Below are 22,330 nucleotides of genomic sequence, written 5' to 3'. Positions count from 1 at the left end.
GTAGCTAATACTTATGGTACATTGTACCATATGGTAAATTGTAAATTTACAAATTTGTTATTATTTGATGAATTAGAAAAAAGGATTCCTGAATTATTGACTAAATATATGAATTATTCTTGGGGGTGATGTTAATTTGGCCCCGGATGATAATTTACATAGATGGCCTCCTAAAAGAGTAAAACAACTGTGTGAGTAACAAGGTTATTTTTGGTTTATGTAATAATTTAGGACTTGTTGATGCCTGGGGAAAAATGAACCCACATACACTCTCGTATACGATGGCAAAAGAAGTGATTTTTCAGTGCAATCTCGTATAGCTTTATTGTTCATTTCAGAGGAGATGAGATCCTTTGTAGATTGTGTTGTTATTGATGCTAAATCTATTCACATTTCTCTTAACACTAATGACAATTGAAAGAACATGAGCAGAAGTGGATACTGGATCTTAAATAATTTGTTGTTATTAAATGATGATTTATGATAATCAGATGATTTACTGTCAATCTCAAAACTTTATCAACGTTTTATCAGTCTTTGTATTCTAGCTTTGGAGTACAGTACTCATTAATGGAAACGTTTTTAAAAACCTGATATAATATGTGAGAAAGAGCTTAGTATTAAAGAAATTACTAATAATATTAAGAAACTCAAGGACAACAAATCACCTAGTAATGATGGGCTTAGGAATGAATTTTATTATTTTAGTTTATTATTTGAGTTTAATAGACGCCCTCTCCCCATTTATTATATCCATGTTTAATGATTCCCTAAGGAAAGGGATATTACCTCCCTCTCTCAGACAGGGGGTAATTATCTTAATACCCAAGCCAAATAAGGATAATTTATCTCTAGACGGGTGGAGACCCATCACTTTATTCAACAGTGATACCAAATTGTTTTCTTTAAGTAAATACTCAGGGGGTCCAGGGGCATGCCTCCCCAGGAAGAATTTATTTTTTTGTGTCAAAACAGCACCAGAGCATTAAATTCTGGTGACTCTGGGAATAATATTAATTATCTTAGTATTAACTTATTATCATATTATGTAACAAATGTGAATATAAGTATATTCTGCAGATCATTTCATTAATTCAATTTTACATTTTAATTTACTGTAAAGGGCTTTGCTAAAATTGCCTATACGTAAACTTTTTACATATCAACACTGGTTACTGTTTGGTTGATGACTTCATCAATGCACATTTACATTGTATGATACCTGACCATAGTTAATTTCTATAAAAATTCCTGAAATAAATACACATAGATATACACTCCACTTCAAAAAGACAAGAGAAGAAATTATTTTTTTTAAATACAAAGCTTGCCCTGAAGTCCCATCACAGTAACACAGAAGTGACTTGTGAAATAACCTGTATATATGACAGGTTTTATGATAAGCATTTTCATTACATTTAAAATCCACTCTCTCCAATCCTAGTCCATCAGAGCCTCAAAAACTAATTAATTAATTTTTATTTACACTAACACCAGACAATATACTGGAAGAGGCCTGAAACTGTGAAATTAGCTTCTAAACAGGGATGGGCAATTCCGGTCCTGAGGGCACAGAGTTTATCTGCACAGAGTTTATCTCCATCACTAATCACACACACCTGAAACATCTCACCAAAGTCTTCAGGATTACTTGGAAATTACAGGTAGGTGTGTTTGATTAGTGTTTTCGTGAGTAAACTAACTAACTATTAGGGGGCTACCTAAATGAACTTCAAAAAGCTTTCACTGATGATGAATAAATCACATGGTTTCTGGCAGAATTATAAATTAGAAGAGATAAGCAAGCATTCTTTTAGCAGTTTCAAGCTAACATTATCGTTCACATGTGCCAAGTAAACTTGATCTGGAAAACCGGATGTCCTCCTTCAACTAAATACAAATTCACATACTACTCATTAACACAGTGATAAGTGTTAGCCTGGTAGTTACCTCTCCTCATCTACAATGTTGTATTATGAACAATCTTCTGACTGCAAGTGGAGGTTTCCACGTGGAAAAGTGAAGGGAGGCGAGGGGTCGGGGCTTATGATTGAAGAGGATGTGCCGCATATTTTCACTTCCGCTGGAGTTACAATGAGCCTTCATGTTTTAAATCATTCAAATGATAACATTCAATGAATATGAAAGCCTATTTTCAGATGTATCTACTGTAATTCACCTCATCACACAATGATTTATCAGGAAGATTTTACTGGGTCACAGCAAAATTATACTGGGGCTCGTGCACCAGAGGAGGCAATATATTATTTGAAAAGTTTCTTTTCTGTTTGCAACAATACATTTTTTGCCCATGAAGAGAGGAAAAAAAGACAGTGAGAAAAAAATGCAATCGTCATCCTCGGTGATTTGAAGTCATATTTCATCTGATGTGATTTTAAGTTTAAAAATGTACATTATAAACACTAAATCAAAACATTTCAAATTACAGCTGAAATATCTGATATTGCGGTATCTCTTGTTTTCATATATACATATATATATGACACTTGTTTATGTAGTCTTGTGTACTGTACTACTGTACTGTTATGTGTTGCACCATGGTCCTGTAGAAACATTCCATTGTAATGTATACTAGCTATATATACTCGTTTTTCATCTTTCCAGTTACTGCAAAAATACTTTAATAAAATTGTGCCCCTCTCTGTGGATGCATGGTACCTACAGCTGTATCATAATATCAGGAAAAATAATTGTAACTGAGCTAAATAAAACTGATACTGATGTTAAAGGTCAATCAGCTCAGCAACGGCTTCCATTAATACTGGAATTAATGCATAGTTCTCCATATCTACTACTCATATATCACTTTTTAATACTGAATTCTTAAACAGAAAGAGGTTTATTGTAAGTTTTGATGAGAAACGTAATATTTTTTATGTGAACCATTCAACCACACATTCCATTTTTATTGTACTGTGTTCAGCTACAATATGTTGTTCCATGGCTTAGTGGTTAGCACGTTCGCCTCCAGGGTCCGGGGTTCGAGTCCCGCCGGGGCCATGTGTGTGTGAGTTTGAATGTTCTCCCCGTGCTGTGGGGGTTACCTCTGGGTAACTCAGGTTTCCTCCCCAGTCCAAAGACATGCATGGTAGGCTGATTGGCGTGTCTATAGTGTCCGTAGTGTATGAATGGGTGTGTGAGTGTGTATGTGATTGTGCGATGGACTGGCCACCTGGTGGTTATTGTGTGAAGCACAACAAATTAATTAAAATTCTTAGAACAGTGCCTGCAGGATACCACGTGATCACACATGACGAATCGCGTGATACCGCGTGAAAAAATTAGCATTCTTAAAGGCCACATCTGTAGCATCCATTGATTTTAATTGTAGGAGAAAACTGATTAATTTCAGGCTTTTCCAGTCTTCTGGGTATAAATCTTGCCGTGTCACAATGTACATAGTACATCGATGACACGTCAGTGTCTCATAATTATTCATGAGACTGTGTGTTCTTATCATATGAGAAGACGCTGTCTCTTAATTATTCATGACAGCATGTGTTGCTTTTCTATGGCAGATATAGTAGATGAAAGAGGCGTTCAAATGGGTCACAAGCATGACACGCAAATGTCTTTAAGTGTTACGTGTAAAGACGAATTTCGTGTAAAGCTGACATACCATCCGTACGCGTTTTTGCGCCTAAACATGTTATTTTGTGCATAGACGTCTATGTTTCGGCCAATGTCGAGCCCAAAAACTTGAAAAATTGCATAAAATTGATTAAACATGCAGTGGTGATATAAATAGCTACTTAATGGCATGTCATTCATGAATGATGCATATAAAGGTGACGTGCCATCATGCGTGGCATTGCATGTACTCTGTCATTTCCTCTTTCCATATATGTCAGCGCGTATGTACAGTCATGTGATGATGACATGATGTTACAACCAAGTAAGAGGAGTCAGTTCAAAATACATGTTTAGTCATGGTTCTTTAAAAACAATTTATGCTCATATTTCTTTAACCTTCTGCAACCATAGGGATATTATAATAATTATAAGACAATTTTAGAATTTTTTAGGTCAGTGGTTCTCAATCAGGGGGCACGCACCAGGGCGGGGGGGGGGGGGGGGGTATTTTTTAGAGTTCACACAAAAGGCATCATTTGGGTACTCTGTGTATTTTATTGCTTTTTAAATAAAATGTGCCTAAATTGAAAAACCCTGCGTTCCCTCTCCCTCTGTATTTTCCTTTTGCTAGGGAGAGGTGTCTTTTATCTAGCTGTCAGTGCAGACCAGTGTTGCCACCTTAGCGACTTTTCAGACCCCTTTAGCGTCTTTTTTTGCAAAAAAAAAAACAACAACAAAAAAGCACCTAACGACAAATCTAGCGACTTTCCAAATCAGGTCTTGCTTCCCCGCTGCACTCACACCTCTCTCTGCGTCTGCTCTGTTCAGTGAGGGGAGATTTAACAGTGTCATGGATAATGAGACGCGCCCTTCATCCCAATTTACATCATTCACATGCGAATGTTTTTAGAACACAAGACGAATGTAATGCAACATGTTTTACATGTAAAATAGTCCACATTATTACAGCCTAGTTCTCTTGTTCAAAGTAGATATAGTATTCAGAAACTTTTTTAATAATTCATGTTCCATACCTGTCTGTTATATAGTTTTATAAAAGTCATAAAATTTATTTTAAAAAATCACAAGTTATGAAAAGTAATTAAGAAAGTACAAACACACAAAAGCAAAAAAAATCTATATCTATCTATCGAAAACATATCTATCTATCTATCTATCTATCTCTCTCGATAGATAGATAGATAGATAGATAGATAGATAGATAGATTTTATGTAGAATAGATAATTATTACTCCTGGTCTCCTCCAATATCAGGGGGAGGGGGGTGTGCCACATGATAGGGAAGGCGGGGGGGGGGGGGGGGTTAGTTGCAAAAGTTTGAGAACTTCTGTTTTAGGTGAATGAATCCTTCTCGTTCACATGTTTATGGATGATTTTAAACAACCAATTCTTTGACTTGCTAAATACAGAATTAATAACAATTAATTAAGATGTTGTAAACATGTAACAGACATAAACACACTCTAATCTTCATTATCATTAGCATTATTAGACATTTATAAAGTCAAGATTTCATGCAAATCATAACAAAGTAAAGAGATAAACGAAAGGGGGGATTAAAGAAAAATAAATTGTAAAAGCAAATACAAAACATGTATTTTATACAGTAGAGTTGGATAAAGTGGATGGATTCAAAAACTTGTTTAATTTGATGTTGGTCACAAATTATTTGAACTGCATTAAAGTGTGGGATAACCAATTAAAGAAAATGAAACCCAGAAAGCTGTATAATATTCACCGCCATTTACAATAATTATTGTTGCTTACAGGCAGTTCTACTGCCTGTATTTCATTGCAGTTTACAAAGATCTAGACAGCGGAAGAGATGCTGCGTTAACCTGGACAGGCATCTGGTCTAGTCCACTGAAAGACTACTGACATTGCAAAACCGAACTGCAATAGGTTCAACAAAAGCCAACAACTGAGTTTCCTAGAGTTTGTTGTTGCAGTGTGAATTTGCCTTAATATGTTATGCTTTACATTTTAGCTGTAACTAACATTATAGTTTCCCCACATTTACTGTACTGTACATATGTCCTTCAAGGGACAGTTAACCCCAAACTGAAAATTCTGTTATTTAACTTATGTTTTTTTGTTTGTTTTGTTTTTACAAACCAAGATCTTAGACAGGATGTTAGCCCATGACAAAATTCACTGTCAATGTATGAACAATTATGCAATGAAAGCTAAATGTTAATATTATAAAACTTATTTATATAATTTTCTGACTTGTTTTCATATATTGTTTGTGAATTACCCCTTTTTAAATTTTTTAAAATAAAATGTTATTATTAAATTTTTAGAATCTTTCATTTGAATTACAATTTTAACAGAAATATTGTCATTTAGTGTAATTACCATTTACTGATATCATAAACAGTGAGAATATTTGCATAAACAGTTGTTACCAGATGTACACCCCATGCAGAAAACAACAACAACAACAACACTGCAATACAGGTTTTTTATTATTATTAATTCATTATAGGCCATTATAAAAAAAAAAAAATGTAAAGAAAATTTAAATAATTCATAACTGTTACATAGAACTAATAATTAATGCAAATTCATAATAATTAGAAATGCACTGATGTACCAATAATTGGTATAATTTAAAAACATCCGATGACCAGGGCAGATTATATCCTGTCAATTAAAAGAAGGCCGGAATTTCTGAGAGTGCCATATTTCTGGACTGTTAGCCAAGTTTATATATATAAATAATTTTACCAAGCTTTGTCACAGCATTGTCACAGCTTTTTCTGACGAAAAGAGACGAACTGCTGACGTCATCAGCACGCGCTGTGTTTCCGGGTACAAACTAGTTATTTAACGTTTTGCATTATTTTGGCAACGCCTACAACTCCCACATTCCGGAGGCGGTGTGAAGAGATGACGTCATCTGTAAGAGGCGAACCGAAGGTGGCGGCATCGGTTTAAAGCGCAGTGCGCATGCGCTTCCTTCATTACACGCTCAGCTGCTGTGTGTGTGTGTGAGAGAGAAAAAGAATGGGTCGAGGTGGCAGCTAAAGAACTGAAACACATACTCTGACGCGTTAAATCCTGCTCTGTTAAAACCGAGATCACTTCACGAACCTTTTAAACATCCCGGAATCACCAGACCGGAAGTGAGGATCTCTGTGGAAACTGGTAGGTAAGTAAATAAAATAATAACAATAATAATCCAAATCAACTCCCCTGTGCTGGTTTATTTAGCTCATAGCGCTTAGTGATAATAACGCGTGGTTTATAACTCTATATAAATGATGTATCATGTTCTAACCTTTAGTTTGGGTTAGTGAAGAGTAATAAAAGTGTGAGTATTGATGGAATTGAATATACACCACAAGACAGGAACACAATTACACCGTAAGACACAACAACCAGAACAAAAGAAAAAGAGAACATGAAACAAAAACCAAGTCCACAAGGAGGAAGAAGCAAGAGATGAAAAACAAACATGTTTCATACAGGGATTAAATAATTATTTATTTAAAAATTATCATTATGTAGAAAGTTAAATTGGTTTGGTTGTGTAGGAGCTCGCTCGTTTTCCGCTTTCTCAAAAGTGTCTAAAAGTATGTAAAAGCCACGCCCCCAAAATTTACCTGCGGTTAATAACCGTGTTTTCAGGAAGAGCGACGGGTTTAACCGCAGTTAAAGTTTCTGCCGTCCTCTCTGAGGGGTACACCTCTCTACCTGCGTGAAGTTCACTCCACCCAACGCAAAACGTCGGCAAAATAGTCTCAATCGTTTGTGCTGGTTTGTGCTGCTAAAAATTCCGTTTGTCCTGCTTCGGTTTTTAAAATATTAAACATTGATTTATAGGCGATGACATCACCAGCCCCCCCACATGCTCCAAATTTACCCCAGATATGCTCAATCGTTTGTGCTGCTAAAAGCTTCGTTTTTGCGACTGTCTTCTCTTTTTTTTTTAATTGTGTGTATGTGTGTGTATATGTGTGTATATATAACAATGCCGTTGAAGTACATGGGGGGGAAATTCAAACGGCAAACCAAATCACATTAAATAGTCTTAATTGTTACCTATGCACTGCGCGTTTTCAACTTTTAAGGGACACAGCGGATCACAGGATGTGTGAAATGTAACCCGAACTCCAAGGTAAGTGTTTTTACTTGTTACTGTATCTTATGTGAGTAACAGTAGTAATATTAACATTGTCATAAATAAATACACACGCCATAATCTGTTTCCTCTAGTGCTGTGTTTATACATAAATAAGCCATGTATGTGTACAGGTATGTATGTGGAAACTCCTGACTCAACGAATTAAGAATTAAGCCGATATGATTTTACTTGTGAAATTGAATTACTGTGTACTATTGAACATCCATTAACACAAATAATGGACCTTTTAAAAACTTAAACTTTAAAACACTTAATACTGACAAGCCACTATCTGTCTTCAAACCAAGACTTGAGTGCAAACACCATCAAGCCTGACTTCCAGAAAAGCAGAGACTTCTTCTCCCAGCAGGAGTAGGAAAACAAGGGTGTGTGGCCTACAACAAAAATACTTGAACTTGTATAATAAAATTTAAACAATGCAATCACTGCACTACACCTGCACGTATCCATTCAGTCAGCCAATGTGTTATCGGGTTAAAGTCGTGTCTCTCAGACAGCATTTGCACCACTGGGACACTTGAACTCACATCCCCTGCCAGAATGCCCTGATATTAGAAGATACGGCCAGGCATGCCAGTTGGTCTCTGTAGTTTCCTCACTACTGAGCCAGTTGCATCAAAACTTGCAGTGGGGTTGGTAGATGTCTTTGATAGTGACTTGTATGTATACATTTGTGTTTGACTCCAGTAGTGACAGGAAAAACTTGTCCAGTCCAATGTCTTTAATGCTACCACTGTGAGGTGCACTGTATTTTAACATCTGCGGTGACAATATAGGATCCTTGTTGCCTAATTCTAAGTCATTTCTCTCTTGCTTTGTGCAGGGTGGCCAAATTAGGCAGATGGCTTGGCTCAGGATCTCCAAAATCCATCAGCTTTGTTGCCTCTGATGCCCTCCATACATGGGGTTCCGTTCTACCCTCACACAGTTCTTTGGCTATCTGCACACGCGTTACCAGACATTGCATGCTTGGGACAGCAAGTGTGCAGGGAGTCATCAGTGCTTTGAATTAAACTGTGTATTTCCTTTTTTGTGTTTTAGAGAACTTGTTTTTGTATTGAACTGTTTCAGGCATAAATTCAATCCATTTCTGAAATTGAACTTCAAGATCAAAAGTACAACAATCTTTTGGGCTGGGGGAAAGGGACCCTGGCTCAATCAGTGTCCTCACTACTGCCACTTGTTTGATCACTTTCATAAATAAACTCTAAAGCACTCTAGATGTTGTCTGTTTAATTTAACAAAAGTATATAGAGCCTTTGCAGTGATCTTGTTTTCTAGCTGCTCACTAAGCTCTGTCCAGATGCTCTGATTAGGAGTAGCTATGATACCATTTTGTACTATGGCCTCTTTTGATGGAGGACTGTGAAAATGGAATCTCTGTCAACTGCTGGTTTCCTGGGCATCTGGCATAAGCTAAACATAATTACCCACTGAAATAATCCTGACTCAATGTCATGTACAGTATAAACTCCTGTATTACTGTAGTTTCTTGAATACAAGGATAATATAGTAATAATATATAAGGATAATATATCTTATAAATTAGGACCAATATGGTAATGTTGACCCCTAGACGCACAACGTATTCAAAAAACTAACTTGGGTCACATGTGCAGCTGTAATTAGCATTTCATAGCTACATTAGGCATATTAGTAATTAGCAATGAGTTTTCTGTTCAATAAACATTCACAATCTTAACTCTTTTGAATGTTGTACCATTATGCTTGATTAATAATATTGTAACTGACAGTGTTAAAACATTGTTCTTACACTGGCCAGAATTTTGATTTAGTAACTTATGTTGACTTTTCCTATACTAACTTAACACTAATTTCCACCAGAGCATCTTGAATAGAAGTGTCACTTAAACCTAGTGGTGGCAGTGAAGTGTAGCAGATGATTCTCCTTGTAAATAAATAAAAAGTTAAATCATGAGAGACCAGTGAATGAAATAAAGATAATTGTTTAGTGAACAAATGATGAGATGATTACTCTTGACAAAGTCTTCGGCACTTTGACTCTAAAAGTTTGTTTACACCGAGGGGATTTGTGCCTATAAGTCAATGTCTAATATTTTTAAAAAGGAAGCAGCACAAAAGAAACTTTTAGTGGCACAAACAAACGAGACTATTTGGGGTGAATTTGGAGTATGTGGGGGGGGTTGAGTGACCTCAGAATGACCAATAAATATTATTCTAATATCTCAAAAACCGAAGCAGCACAAAAATTTTTACGGCACAAACCAGCACAAATGATTGAGATTATTTTGATGACGTTTTGCGTTGGGTGGGTGGCCAAGTTCGTCGCGTCAGGATCCCTTAAATAGCACCAAGCTCTACATGATCTTCAGCAAAAACAACTTTATCCAGCACAACACCTGAAGAAACAAGTAATTTCGGGGTCGTAGGTTTCATTTTAAAATTTTATTTTTTTCGGTTGGCTGACAGTAGACCCATTTTCTAATTTCTTATTTTTAACTTGAGCATGAGATTGAAAGAACAGAAAACAACTTATTTGTTTTATCATTTTGGATTTGTAAATAAATAATAAAATAACAAGCCATTGTTTCATTTCCTGATATTTGGTTCTTAATTGAATGTACAAAGAACGAATGATACATGGATTATCTTCCTGTTCTGGTGTTGGTTTATGTTCGAGGGTGTCTCATTATTGGTTCAAGCTGTCTGTACTTAAGGGTGGTTATGTTGGTTATTTAAACCCCTCGTGTTGCTGTGCATTTCGCGCAGTATTATCCATATACTTGAAAGTGATAGTGAATGCGTTACGTATGCTAAGCGGTCTTATTTCCATGTCCGGCTCTCGTTCCATGCCTAGACTTTAGTTCTATGTTTTACCTAGTTAATCTTGTCCAGTATAGACCGTGTTTCCTGTGTTTTGTCTGCTGTGTAAAAATAAAGATGTTGATCTGCACCTGCTTCTGCTTCTGCCACGCGCTCTCCAGCTGTCCAAAACATTGGTGGTGCTGAAGCAGTGATGTCTCTTCAGCACCATAGCGGCAGTCGCGGGAGGAGCGCTCTTTCCCTCTTGTGCCAGCCGCAGGCCTGTCGACACACCATATTGAATTAGTCTTTATTAAACGTTCTCTAAGTCATTTTATTCTCAATGCACCAATAAGAGATTCAAAATCAATGGCTTTCACGCCTCCATTTTCATACTCTTTATCCTCATGGAATTTATGCAAATAGTATGTTTTTATTTTTCCGTACTTTTGGGGCACATATACAAGGTTTGAGATAAATATCTAAGTTTGGATATTCCTTCAGTTTTAGTCAAGAGGATTCTGCCCAAAATAGATGAGTCTCTAGATAACCAATGATTTTAAGGAATTTTTTTTTCATTCCTTCAATTTGAGATTTGAATTTTGCGTGTTCTCTATTAGCGCAATTCTTGGTAATCATAACCCCTAGGTACTTAACCTCCTCTTTTACTGGAATACCCTCTATTTATTTTAAAGTACAATGATGAGTAACCATTAGTTCACACTTTAAGTTTAGGGTCAGACCTGAAGCCTTTGAAAAAATGGCAATTTTATCAGTAACTAATGGAAGCACCTCTTTTGTTATTAAGAATTAAGAGAGTGCCATCTGCAGACTGACTTCTGGAGAAAGTCCTACCAAGAATATCAATGCCTATATTATCTTAAATTTTTTCTTTTAAATAAATAAAGACCGGGGGTGCACGTAGTGGTTAGCACGTTCGCCTCACACCTCCAGGGTCCGGGGTTCGATTCCCGCCAGGGCCATGTGTGTGCGGAGTTTGCATGTTCTCCCCGTGTTGCGGGGTTTTCCTCCGGGTACTCCGGTTTCCTCCCCCAGTCCAAAGACATGCATGGTAGTCTGACTGGCGTGTCTAAAGTGTCCGTAGTGTATGAATGGGTGTGTGAGTGTGTATGTGATTGTGCCCTGCGATGGACTGGCACCCTGTCCAGGGTGTACCCCGCCTTGTGCCCCATGCTCCCTGGGATTGGCTCCAGGTTTTCCCGCGACCCTGAAGAAGGAGTAAGTGGTAGAAGATGGATGGATAAATAAAGACATTAATTCAACTCCTAGATTAAACAGTAATGGTGAAATAGGGCATCCTTGGCGGATTCCTCATTTAATCTGAATTCTGGGTGATAGACCCAGGTTCAGGGAAACACTACTAAAAATATCATTACAGAACATGGAAATGACACTACGAAACATGGGACCAAAGTCAAAGATTTCTAAAAACTTAAACAGAAAAGGGTGCTCTAGGGTAACAAATGCCTTGGGAAAAAGAAAAAAAAAGAAATAAAAGAACTTATTTGAGGAATTAAGTAATTACAACCCCAATTCCAAAAAAGTTGGGATGTTGTGTAAAATGTAAATAAAAAAACAATGTAATGATTTGCAAATCTCATGAATCCGTTATTCACAATAGAACACAGAAAATATATCAAATGTTTAAACTGAGGAAATGTACCATTTTAAGGAAAAAATAAGGTCATTTTGAATTTGATGGCCGCAGCATGTCTGAAAAAAAGCTGGGACGGGGCAACAAAAGGCTTGAAAAGTAAGTGTTACTAAAAAGAAACAGTTGGAAGAACATTCTGCAACTAATTAGGTTAACTGGGAACAGGTCAGTAACATGATTGGGTATAAAAAGTGGATCTTAGAGAGGCAGAGTCTTTCAGAAGTAAAGATGATATGGAATGTGGATGGAAGCATATGTTGCTCTAAAACCTGCAAATACCTTTCAGCATTGATGGTGCCTTTCCAGATGTGCAAGCGGCCCATTCCATGGGCACTTTTTGAGATGTGTTGAGGCCATCAAATTCAAATGACCTTACTGGTACATTTCCTCAGTTTAAACATTTGATATGTATGTTCTATTGTGAATAACATATAGGGTTATGAGATTTGCAAATCATTGCATTCTGTTTTTATTTACATTTTACACAGCGTTCCGACTTTTTTGGAATTGGGGTTGTATATGTTGATTCTGATAGTTGTTGTGTCTTCCTCATTTTTTATTTGTAGCTGGAGACATCTACAGATGCCTTTTCTTTCAGCAGAGGGAAAGTTTGAAATTATGGCCCTGTGCCAGTCTCTCAGAAATAAAGATGGGATGGAATCTCGATGGAGGCATATGTTGCTCTAAAACCTCTATACCTTTCAGCATTGATAGTGCCTTTCTAGATGTGCGAGCTGCCCATTCCATAGGCACTAAAGCACGCCCATAACATCAGAGAAGCAGGCTTTTGAACTGAATGCTGATAAAAAGCCCGATGTTCCCTCTCCTCTTTAGTTTAGTGGATGTGGAGGCCATGGTTTTCAAAAAGAATTTAAAATTTTTATTAGAAAAGATTGAGATTATATCACTCTAATGTGATGTGGGGGGGGGATTCAGTATTCATTGTACATTTTGTTTAATAATTTCCCTTCTTTAATAATAAGATTATAATAATATTATAATTGAATAATTTCCCTTCTCTTTGCTGTTGTGTAGATTTGTTTTGTTTGTTACTGTAATAAAGATTAAACTGTAAGGAAACTAGTTTCAGGTGTTCCACATTAGTTCTAAAACTCTATTTGCACTGGATTAGTTTTACACATGGATTTGAGTAACATATAATTATTACCACAGTGTCTCTGGGATTTTAGTCCCATCCGAATCTGTAATGTCAGTCAATCTTTATGGATGGGATCTGGAAAGATTACTCTGTATGTTGCCTTCTGTAAACTGACCAGGAGAAGTTTCCCTAGTTGATGTATATCACGTATGTATTGGCATCCTGGAGCATTAAGACACTTCAGAAACGCTGTCTGTCCTCTCCTGCCAAAACCAAATGAAACAGAGTCGAGGTAAAAATGCAGATCAATAAACCTAATTGTTGATATAAGCCATCTGCAATATAATATACAAATATATAAACTTTTAGTGCAGCATTTGAATATCAGAATTAAGCATTAGAGTGGCCAGTGGATTAGGGTTAATTATCCCGGTCTGGGGTCGGATCAGGGCACCAAATGGCCCGTGTAAAGTAGTCCAATTTAATTTTAAAAATGGGTTATATTTGTATTGACTTCCGTCATCTAGTCTCGCCGTGTATAATGCTGGGTCTGAGCCAAAACCTACCGAAGTATTCAGCACATACGGAATGTTATCCGGGTCTGGAGTCAACGGGGAGCACAGAATGATCCATTGATATGTGGAATAGTCTGATTTTATTTAAAATTTGTTTGTGAAAAATGTCCCGATGGCAAGTTAACGCCTTGCATGGCAGCTCTGCTACCGTTTGTGTGTGTGAATGGGTGAATGAGACATAGTGTAAAGTGTTTTGGATAAAAGCGCTACATAAGTGCAGACCATTTACCATTCTTACAGGAGTTGGAAGGATCTAGTACTCAGTTATTTAGTTAACAGCTGGATGTATTTTATCTAATGTCTTCTTACCGATAGATGGCATCTTCAAGCTAACAAAGCACGCCTTAACCCTCTTACCCCTAAGTTCCCACAGTATTATGTCCCATAACCCTATATTCCCCAGAGAAACAGCACGCCAACCCTGAGTTCCTGGGCCAAAATCAACATTTTAATTTTAACATTTTTAGTCCTTGAAACAACTTATAATAATGTATTTGTGTAATATTACTTTGAAAATGAAGCAGTTCAGTGTTTTTACTAAACTTAGAGCACAATTCTTAACTAGAGAAATGACGAAAAAATGCTCGCTAAAATCCTTCTACTCATTTAGAAGTACCATACGAGAATCAGCGTGGTCAGTGCCTTTGAATAAATTAAAGTAAATAATAAATAAATAAATGCATTTTAGCGCCAAAAGTCAAGTTTCTGGTGGTAATCAGACCAGCAGGTAGTGTTTTCACGAATGCACAGAAATGGTCCCGTTATGACTCCAGACCCCTGCAGTGCCAGTCGCACTGGTTGATGCTGAAGATGAAGACGGATCAGGGTCTGAACCAGGAGAGTTTGCGTCTCTGTCAGTTTCGGTTTCGGTTTCAACATCGCCTGAACTTTCACTGCTGTCACTATCTAGAATCCTCGCTCTCGCCTGTGTAACTGTGTATGTTTTTTTCTTTTTTTCACTGTTTTAGATGTACCTGTGTTCACTGTAGGTGTAACTTTAGCTGGAACACGATTAGCTTTTCCCTTTGGCATTTTTAGTTCACTTCTACTATTACACCAATATTCATGCTTGGATCAGCTTCATCGTAATGCCGGCATAATAACGTAATCACGTCGTGACGTCATGACGTCATCAACCTTCCGGGTCAAAATAATAATAATTAAATAAGTAAGGAATCTTAGCAGAGTAATGCCGGTACACCGGCCTTACGGGGATAACATTTACACTGTAAATCCTCTATATCGGCCTTATGGGGATTTGGCATAGACGACCAAGCAGGTCTATCGTCCTTACGGGAATAGATCAAAGACGGGCAAGCCGGTTTTTCGGCCATACGGGGTAAGAGGGTTAAAGCTTAAAGTCGTTATTCTTTCTGAAATCCGCCTTTCTCTCTTCAGGTAAAAAAAAAAAAAATCACCAAAACTAACCAGACAGAGTGCATTTTACGGCAGGTTTACCTCAGGAGTTAGCTTGAGTACACTGTCAGGAAACCCCTCAAAAATTAAACCCAGCGAAAATAGTTCTTTAAAAATTTTTTTCAAATAAACAAATAAAATAAATGTGACGGACAGTAGTGTTTCTATTCTCTTTTATTTTTAAAATATAATTAATTTTTTTTAAAAATATAATAAATCAGCCTAATAGTAAATAAACATGGCAAGCAGTTGTTTTTGTTCTCTTTATCAACTAATATAATAAACGTGACAAATGAACAGTGAGAAAATGAACTTTACTGTTTTACGATACAATAACAGTAATGTCCATGAGAGAATTCTCTCCGCATGGTACATACATCAGCCTCTGAATTTGCTCACTCATTTTTCTTCACTTCTTCCCCATCTAGTGGACTCATTTGTCATTCGCTATATAGGGAATAGTGAATGAGTGAACAAGTGAGCGATTTTGGACACGGCTTAAGAGTGAAGAGGCTGAAGTTGAAAGCTTCACATAGTCATCGATGATGTCATTACAGGAAACCGACACGCGCTTGGTCACGGAACTTCCTTCTCCACACGGCTTCGAAGCTCTGATATTCTGCGTATAATCACTAAAGGTGAGTTCATCTGAAATTTCCCACCTGAGCTGCTCGGTTAACAGGTTAGTGGAGATTCTGGAGTCATGAATCTCTGTGTTTTTCTTCCAGTGTCCTGATTCTTTACACCTCTTATAATGAAGTCAGAGTCCAGACGGCGCTCTTTAGGAAAATCTCCACAGACTCCTGCTGCTACCGGCTCAAAGGTAAAGTTTAGTCATGTGTCTGATTTCTATTTTCATTTTTAAACTCCGGAGAATTAATTTATAGTTAAGTAACCATTACAACACTATATACAACAAGCAGAAAACGTTCCAGCAAACAAAGTGCATTGTGATGACGTCACCATTTAGTCTCTTTTCATCAGCATGATATTACTTTGACAACGTTGTTACCACGTCTTGGTCAAGTTGCCATTTGGATATAATATGGGAAATTTACTATATATATCAAAACATTTTACTTAAGTAAGTGAAGCGACTTCTGAATTTTATTATCTTTTGATATTGTTTGTCATACTTCATTGGCAAATATCTGCCAGCAAAAGGGCAATTTACAACAACTACCAAACATTTTGCTTAGAAAATGGTGATTATTCATAATATTATATCATTGTGAATGGAAGATTTTTTTAAGGAAGGCATGAAACTTCTCTATGAAGTTTAAACTGTTAGCAGCGCACAGAATCGGATTTTTGGAGTACTGCGCATGCGCCTAATTTTGCCAGTAACCACCAATTTTCAAGGACAGACGGACTCTGAGGAAAAGGTAAGCGCTATCAATCTATCTTTATTCATAAATTTTGCCCATGTAAAGTTTGCCACTCTAGGTGTGGAATGTGTTGTATTTTTGTCTTTAAAACTCGATTTTGGAATTAAATGCCCTGTTTTGTTCATTTGCACACGAACGAGAGACTTGTGAGGTGGCCTGAGGTCAAAAATGAGATTTGTACTTCCCTTTTAGCTTTAAATTGGCCACTTAACGCGATTAACTAAACTATTATCAGGTTTTCTAAGCTTCAACACTAGTTGAGTGTTAATTTTACATTATGACTGTGACCGGAACTATCTGTTTTATAAAAAAAAAAAAAAGCTTGTGCTCATAAAATTTTTATTTTGCTCTTAGGTTTTTGTAATTCGTAGCACAAGAGCTCCTTTAAAAATTTAAGTGTAGTATCTACCCTAATGTGTAGTTAATTTCTGTAAAATATACTTTTCATTTTCAGCAGCAGGACCAGAGACATGACCAAGATGATGAGACGTGTATTTTTTGAAGAATATGGCTTTTTCTTTGGTTACATTAATTTATTAATGTATATGCATAATTATAATCTATTAAGTAAAATATTTATTAAGTAATTTTTTTTGTTCTGCATATGAATTTGTTGGTAAGACTACAAAATAATTGTTTAGCTGAATGGTTATGTATTCGCTTAGTAAATTTGGAAAAATTATAAATTTAATTGATGTTAATTGAGGCACAGGTGTTTCTTATGACTACGTTTTGAGATGATGGGTCAAATAGAAATTCCACAGCAAATACCATTTATAATTGCATCGTTTTAATTGCTTCCACCAAAACAATTTCCATTAAAAACATTTGAATATGAAGGCAGGGAATGAAAGTCAGTCCTATATGGGTTTCAAACAAATTCGCTTGCTGTCCATAAAGGAATAGCTCGAGAATCACATATCCACCCCTGACCAAAGAAGTGAGATGTTAGAAATAAATGTGGAGTTGAGGCTGAAGAATAGTCATGGAAGACAGGTAAGCAGCCGCTCATATATTCTTGAGTTGTGATCGAAAGGATTAAATGATCAGACTCCTGACCATGGTCATTGGGACGTACTCACTACGTTCCAACAACGTACAACTATAACATCACCATGACGAATACAGGAATCAGAAGGTTACGTGGCTGGAATGTTATTTGGTATGTCTTTGGGATGAATATGGTCCAGTTACTTCTTTACAACATAACTGTGTTAGCTGGGTTCAGGTCAGGGCTCACACTTTATGTGGCCTTTAGATTATTAATAAAGGAACTAATTTCATTGCATGTTTCTGTTGTAAATTCTGAAACAATTAGCAGATTACCAAACCAAAAAACAAGCCTGCTAACTGTTAGCCAGCTAACTTAAGTTCATTAGATGGGAATGTAACACTTACTGAGCTTGTTAGATAGTGTCGTGGAATCTTCTTCAGCAAAAAGCACTCTACAAGTCTTGGGGAATTGATGTCGAAAGATAGGCTTTATTATTCAAACAGCAAAGCTGAGCTGGTCTGCAGATCAGCTCCCTTATCCTCGATACATGCTTTTATACAATTCTAAAACACTGATCTCATCAGGTTTGGTTTTTTCCCTCTTTTTTTTTTTTTATTTATTCAGACCTTGGCCATGCACCACCATTAATTCTAAGGCTTGGGCCTCCCTCCTTACGTTGTTTCTAATGGTGGCGTGGTACAGTCAGCTCTCTTTAAAAAAAATCTAATAATAATTACATTCCAAATAGATTACATGCATTTGCAGCATGAACAGGTACCAGTATAATGATTAACATTTAACTCTTTAAGCATAAGATTTAGTGGATTAACTCATTTCACAGATTATAACTTGTTGATACTCTTTTACACCTTATAGTTTGGTTATAAATGAGTGAATTTTAATTATATTTAATAGGTGCCATTTCTTCCAGTCCATTTTACTTCCACAGACAAAAACTATAGAATAATGTGTGCGCCACACACACTTACAGCCCTAACCCCCACCCAAATTACAATATCATGTAGGGAAGATAACATCATTATTCAGTTCCTCCAAATAATGCAAATCAATGCAAAGTCAAGCAGATGCCGCAATATTCTAAGGAGCTTGCAATTTTTTAAAGTTTCAGCAGATTTTTTTTTGCAGATTTGGGCCAAGGTCCATCATGTGAAATCATCACAATGTGCATTCAGTAAAAGCCCACTTCCATTCATGTGCGTCGAATATGAGTACACCTAAATGGTCTCATTTGCCAACCATCATCCCTGTGAAAGACTAAACTAAAACTAAACTAAACATGCAAAACTATTTCTCCAGTTATCCACAAAAGTAGCACTGAAAACTCCACGAAATCCTGTAGAGTTTGATTATACCACACAAGCCTAGCGTCCTCAGGGATGCGGCCTTACTGGAATTTTTTAAGAAGCATGTAGGTGGCATGAGCTACAACATCACACCCAAATGATAATCAGATTTTTTTTTTTAACAGAGAATGTGTGTTGATTACAATAATGCTGTAATCCATTGTATTTGGAAACACAAAGCTCCATGTTGCTTTTCCAGAGTCTAAACACATTCAGTACTTCAGCTTGAAAAAACATTGATGCCCAGAGCAAGGTCATCTTTGTATGGCTAGTTTCTGAATTTTATAAACATATAAAGATCTACATGAACTATTTCTGTGTGATTAGTGATGAGAAATGATGTGCAAGTTAGATCGACTGTCTTGTTCATCTTGGCTTGATCAGTCACAGCGGTTTTGGCATTAGTAAAATTGGGCAGCAATCAGTGGAATTACATTACAAATGTAAAATTACAAAGCTGTTACAGCTATTAAAGGTGGGTGATTGGGTGGTCAAGCCGTATTACAGTATTGTAGGAGACGTTTCCAAAAACAATTCCATAAACACATGGGGACAAAATCTATAATTATTTAAGCTTCTTGAATAATTTTAATGTGTTTTTCAGATGTACCACTGCTCAGATTGTGGGGAGAGTTTTACTAAAAGTCATCTCAAAAATCACAAGCGGATCCACACAGGAGAGAAGCCGTATCACTGTGGACACTGCGGGAAGAGTTTTACTTGTCAGAGTCATCTCCAACGACACGATCGTATTCACACAGGAGAGAAGCCATATGACTGTGGACAGTGTGGGAAGAGTTTTACTTGTCAGAGTCATCTCCAACGACATGAGCGCATTCACACAGGAGAGAAGCCGTATCACTGCTCCCAGTGTGGGAAGAGTTTTACTCATCACAGTACTCTCCAACGACACCAGCGCATTCACACAGGAGAGAAGCCGTATCACTGTGGACAGTGTGGGCAGAGTTTTACTCATCACAGTGCTCTCCAACGACACAAGCGCATTCACACAGGAGAGAAGCCATATCACTGTGGACAGTGTGGGAAGAGTTTTACTCGTCAGAGTCATCTCCAACAGCATGAGCGCATTCACACAGGGGAGAAGCCGTATCACTGCTCACAGTGTGGGAGGAGTTTTACTTGCCAGAGTTATCTCCAAATACATGAGCGGATCCACACAGGACAGAAGCCATATTACTGTGGACAGTGTGGGAAAAGTTTTACTCGTCAGAGTTATCTCCAACGACACCAGCGAATTCACACAGGAGAGAAACCGTATCACTGCGGACAGTGTGAGAAGAGTTTTACCCAACTATGTGTTCTCCAACAACATGAGCGAATTCACACAGGAGAGAAGCCGTATCACTGCTCACAGTGTGGGAAAAGTTTTATTCGTCAGACTCATCTTCAACAACACCAGCGCGTTCACACAGGAGAGAAGCCGTATCTGTGTGGACAGTGTGGGAAGAGTTTTACTCGTCAGAGTACTCTCCAACAGCATGAGCGCATCCACACAGGAGAGAAGCCGTATCACTGTGGACAGTGTGGGAAGAGTTTTACTTGTCAGAGTAATCTCCAACGACATGAGCGCATTCACACAGGAGAGAAGCCGTATCACTGCTCACAGTGTGGGAAGAGTTTTTGTGACCAGGGTGCCCTCCACAGCCACCAGCAGAGTCATAGAGGACAGAAGCCGTCCCTCTGCAGACACTGTGGGAGGAGCTATACTTGTTCAAGTTCATTAAGGACACACAAGTGCTCTAACATAAAGCCATCAGATCTTAACCTGTGAATTTGTCAAATTAAGATACATGTTTTAATATAAATTTTTTAAAGCGAGGTAAAGAGACATAAAGGCATTCAACTATAATATTATATATACTGGACACCTTTCTAAGCCAACCGAAGATGGTTGTGTTTACAGGCAATTTGAAGAGAGAATTCTTGTCCAAATTGTCCAATAAAATTCACCTGTGGGAAATTTTATGAGTTTATTCCTCAAATTACATTACTACCAGTTTATCCATCAATAGATTTTGAATGATGCTATTATATGCTGGGCAAAAGTCCACCAAAAGGATTCTAGTATAACGGGCTAAATATTTCAGATATCACAGCATAAATCCGATGCACTGCCTCACAGCATTGCCGTATTCTTAAATTTAATCCAGACCAAAGGATTCTAATAGTGTTTAAATATTGAGACAGAGATAAGCAACTGAAAAACACTGATGCTGTGTTGCCATGTTAGACATTCAGCAAAGATGATCAGGAGTCTGAATTGATCTTCACATAATCTCTTTATTGTTCACTTTGATTGTCTTTAGATCACCAACAGAAATATCAAAATGTCTACATCAGTCTATTCTACAGAGTGAAAAGACCTTGCTTATGTAGAAAGGACAGAAAAGAGAAGGGAGGGAAAATAGAAAAGAAGGAAGTCTGGGGAAGGGAATGTTATCATCTATGACCTTGGTGTGTTCAGTCACAAAGATCCAGTGTACCAATAAAAACATACTCACAGTCATATACAGAGACAGCTATTGATATAAACCTGTTGTAACAAATGTTAAATATTGTTACGTTCTGGAGTCCTGAATCTAACTGTACTATCATCAAGCTAACAGATGGTGTGTGATGTACATAAGGCACATTTAACATAAAGTTAACATTGTTGAGTGTTTGTGATCTTTACTCACCAAGAAATCTAACTGCTCCTAACTATTAATGTGTGTGTGTGCATGTGTGCAGGGGCGTAGCCATCATTTCAGATGTGGGGGATGTCAAGGGTATTCTTTTTTCTGACCTTATGTCTAATTGATGGGCTTTATCTCTTTTTGTCCTTATTGGCTTAATATGCAATTTATGATTCTGTACTTGCATGTTATATTGTATATTGCACTGTATTATTAAAATATTGCAAATTGTGTTGTGTACATTTATTCAATTGTATACTTGTATATTCTCACACTACTTTATTGTTTTCTATTCTATTCAACAGTCCACTGTGCAGAAAATTCAATTCAGGTTCATTTATTTAGCGCTTTTAACAGTGGACATTGTCCCAAAGCAGATTTACAGAAATATATAAATTCAGGATATAAATTTTAAATGTATGAATTTATCCCTAATGAGCAACCAGAGGCAACGGTAGTGAGGAAAAACTCCCTGAGACAATATGAGGAAGAAACCTTGAGAGGAACCAGACTCAAAAGGGAACCCATCCTTATCTGGGTGACACTGGATATTGTGATTATAAATAAATACACC

General features: G+C 37.1%; 1 protein-coding gene across 7 annotated transcripts; it reads left to right on the top strand.

Annotated features, from left to right (window-relative positions):
• The first annotated feature begins 6,506 nt into the window (after window positions 1-6,506).
• Window positions 6,507-21,996, top strand: LOC128601316 (zinc finger protein 420-like). 7 transcript variants are annotated; one of them, XM_053614430.1, is made up of 4 exons: window positions 6,507-6,765; window positions 15,872-15,952; window positions 16,043-16,137; window positions 19,665-21,996. In XM_053614430.1, the coding sequence occupies exons 3-4, from the start codon at window positions 16,069-16,071 to the stop codon at window positions 20,850-20,852; spliced, it is 1,257 nt and encodes a 418-aa protein (XP_053470405.1). In that variant the 5' UTR covers window positions 6,507-6,765; window positions 15,872-15,952; window positions 16,043-16,068; the 3' UTR covers window positions 20,853-21,996. The 7 variants fall into 7 exon arrangements, 2 of the variants coding, with proteins under 2 accessions (XP_053470405.1, XP_053470404.1); XM_053614429.1 differs by having other exon boundaries at window positions 6,507-6,769; XR_008384689.1 differs by lacking the exons at window positions 15,872-15,952; window positions 16,043-16,137; window positions 19,665-21,996 and adding an exon at window positions 7,692-8,985.
• The last annotated feature ends 334 nt before the right edge of the window (window positions 21,997-22,330 follow it).

The sequence above is a fragment of the Ictalurus furcatus genome, chromosome 25, assembly GCF_023375685.1.
Source record: "Ictalurus furcatus strain D&B chromosome 25, Billie_1.0, whole genome shotgun sequence".
NCBI classification, from domain to species: Eukaryota; Metazoa; Chordata; class Actinopteri; order Siluriformes; family Ictaluridae; genus Ictalurus; species Ictalurus furcatus.
The sequence above is the reverse complement of the archived record's forward strand: the minus strand, read 5'-3'. Positions and strand labels throughout refer to the sequence as shown.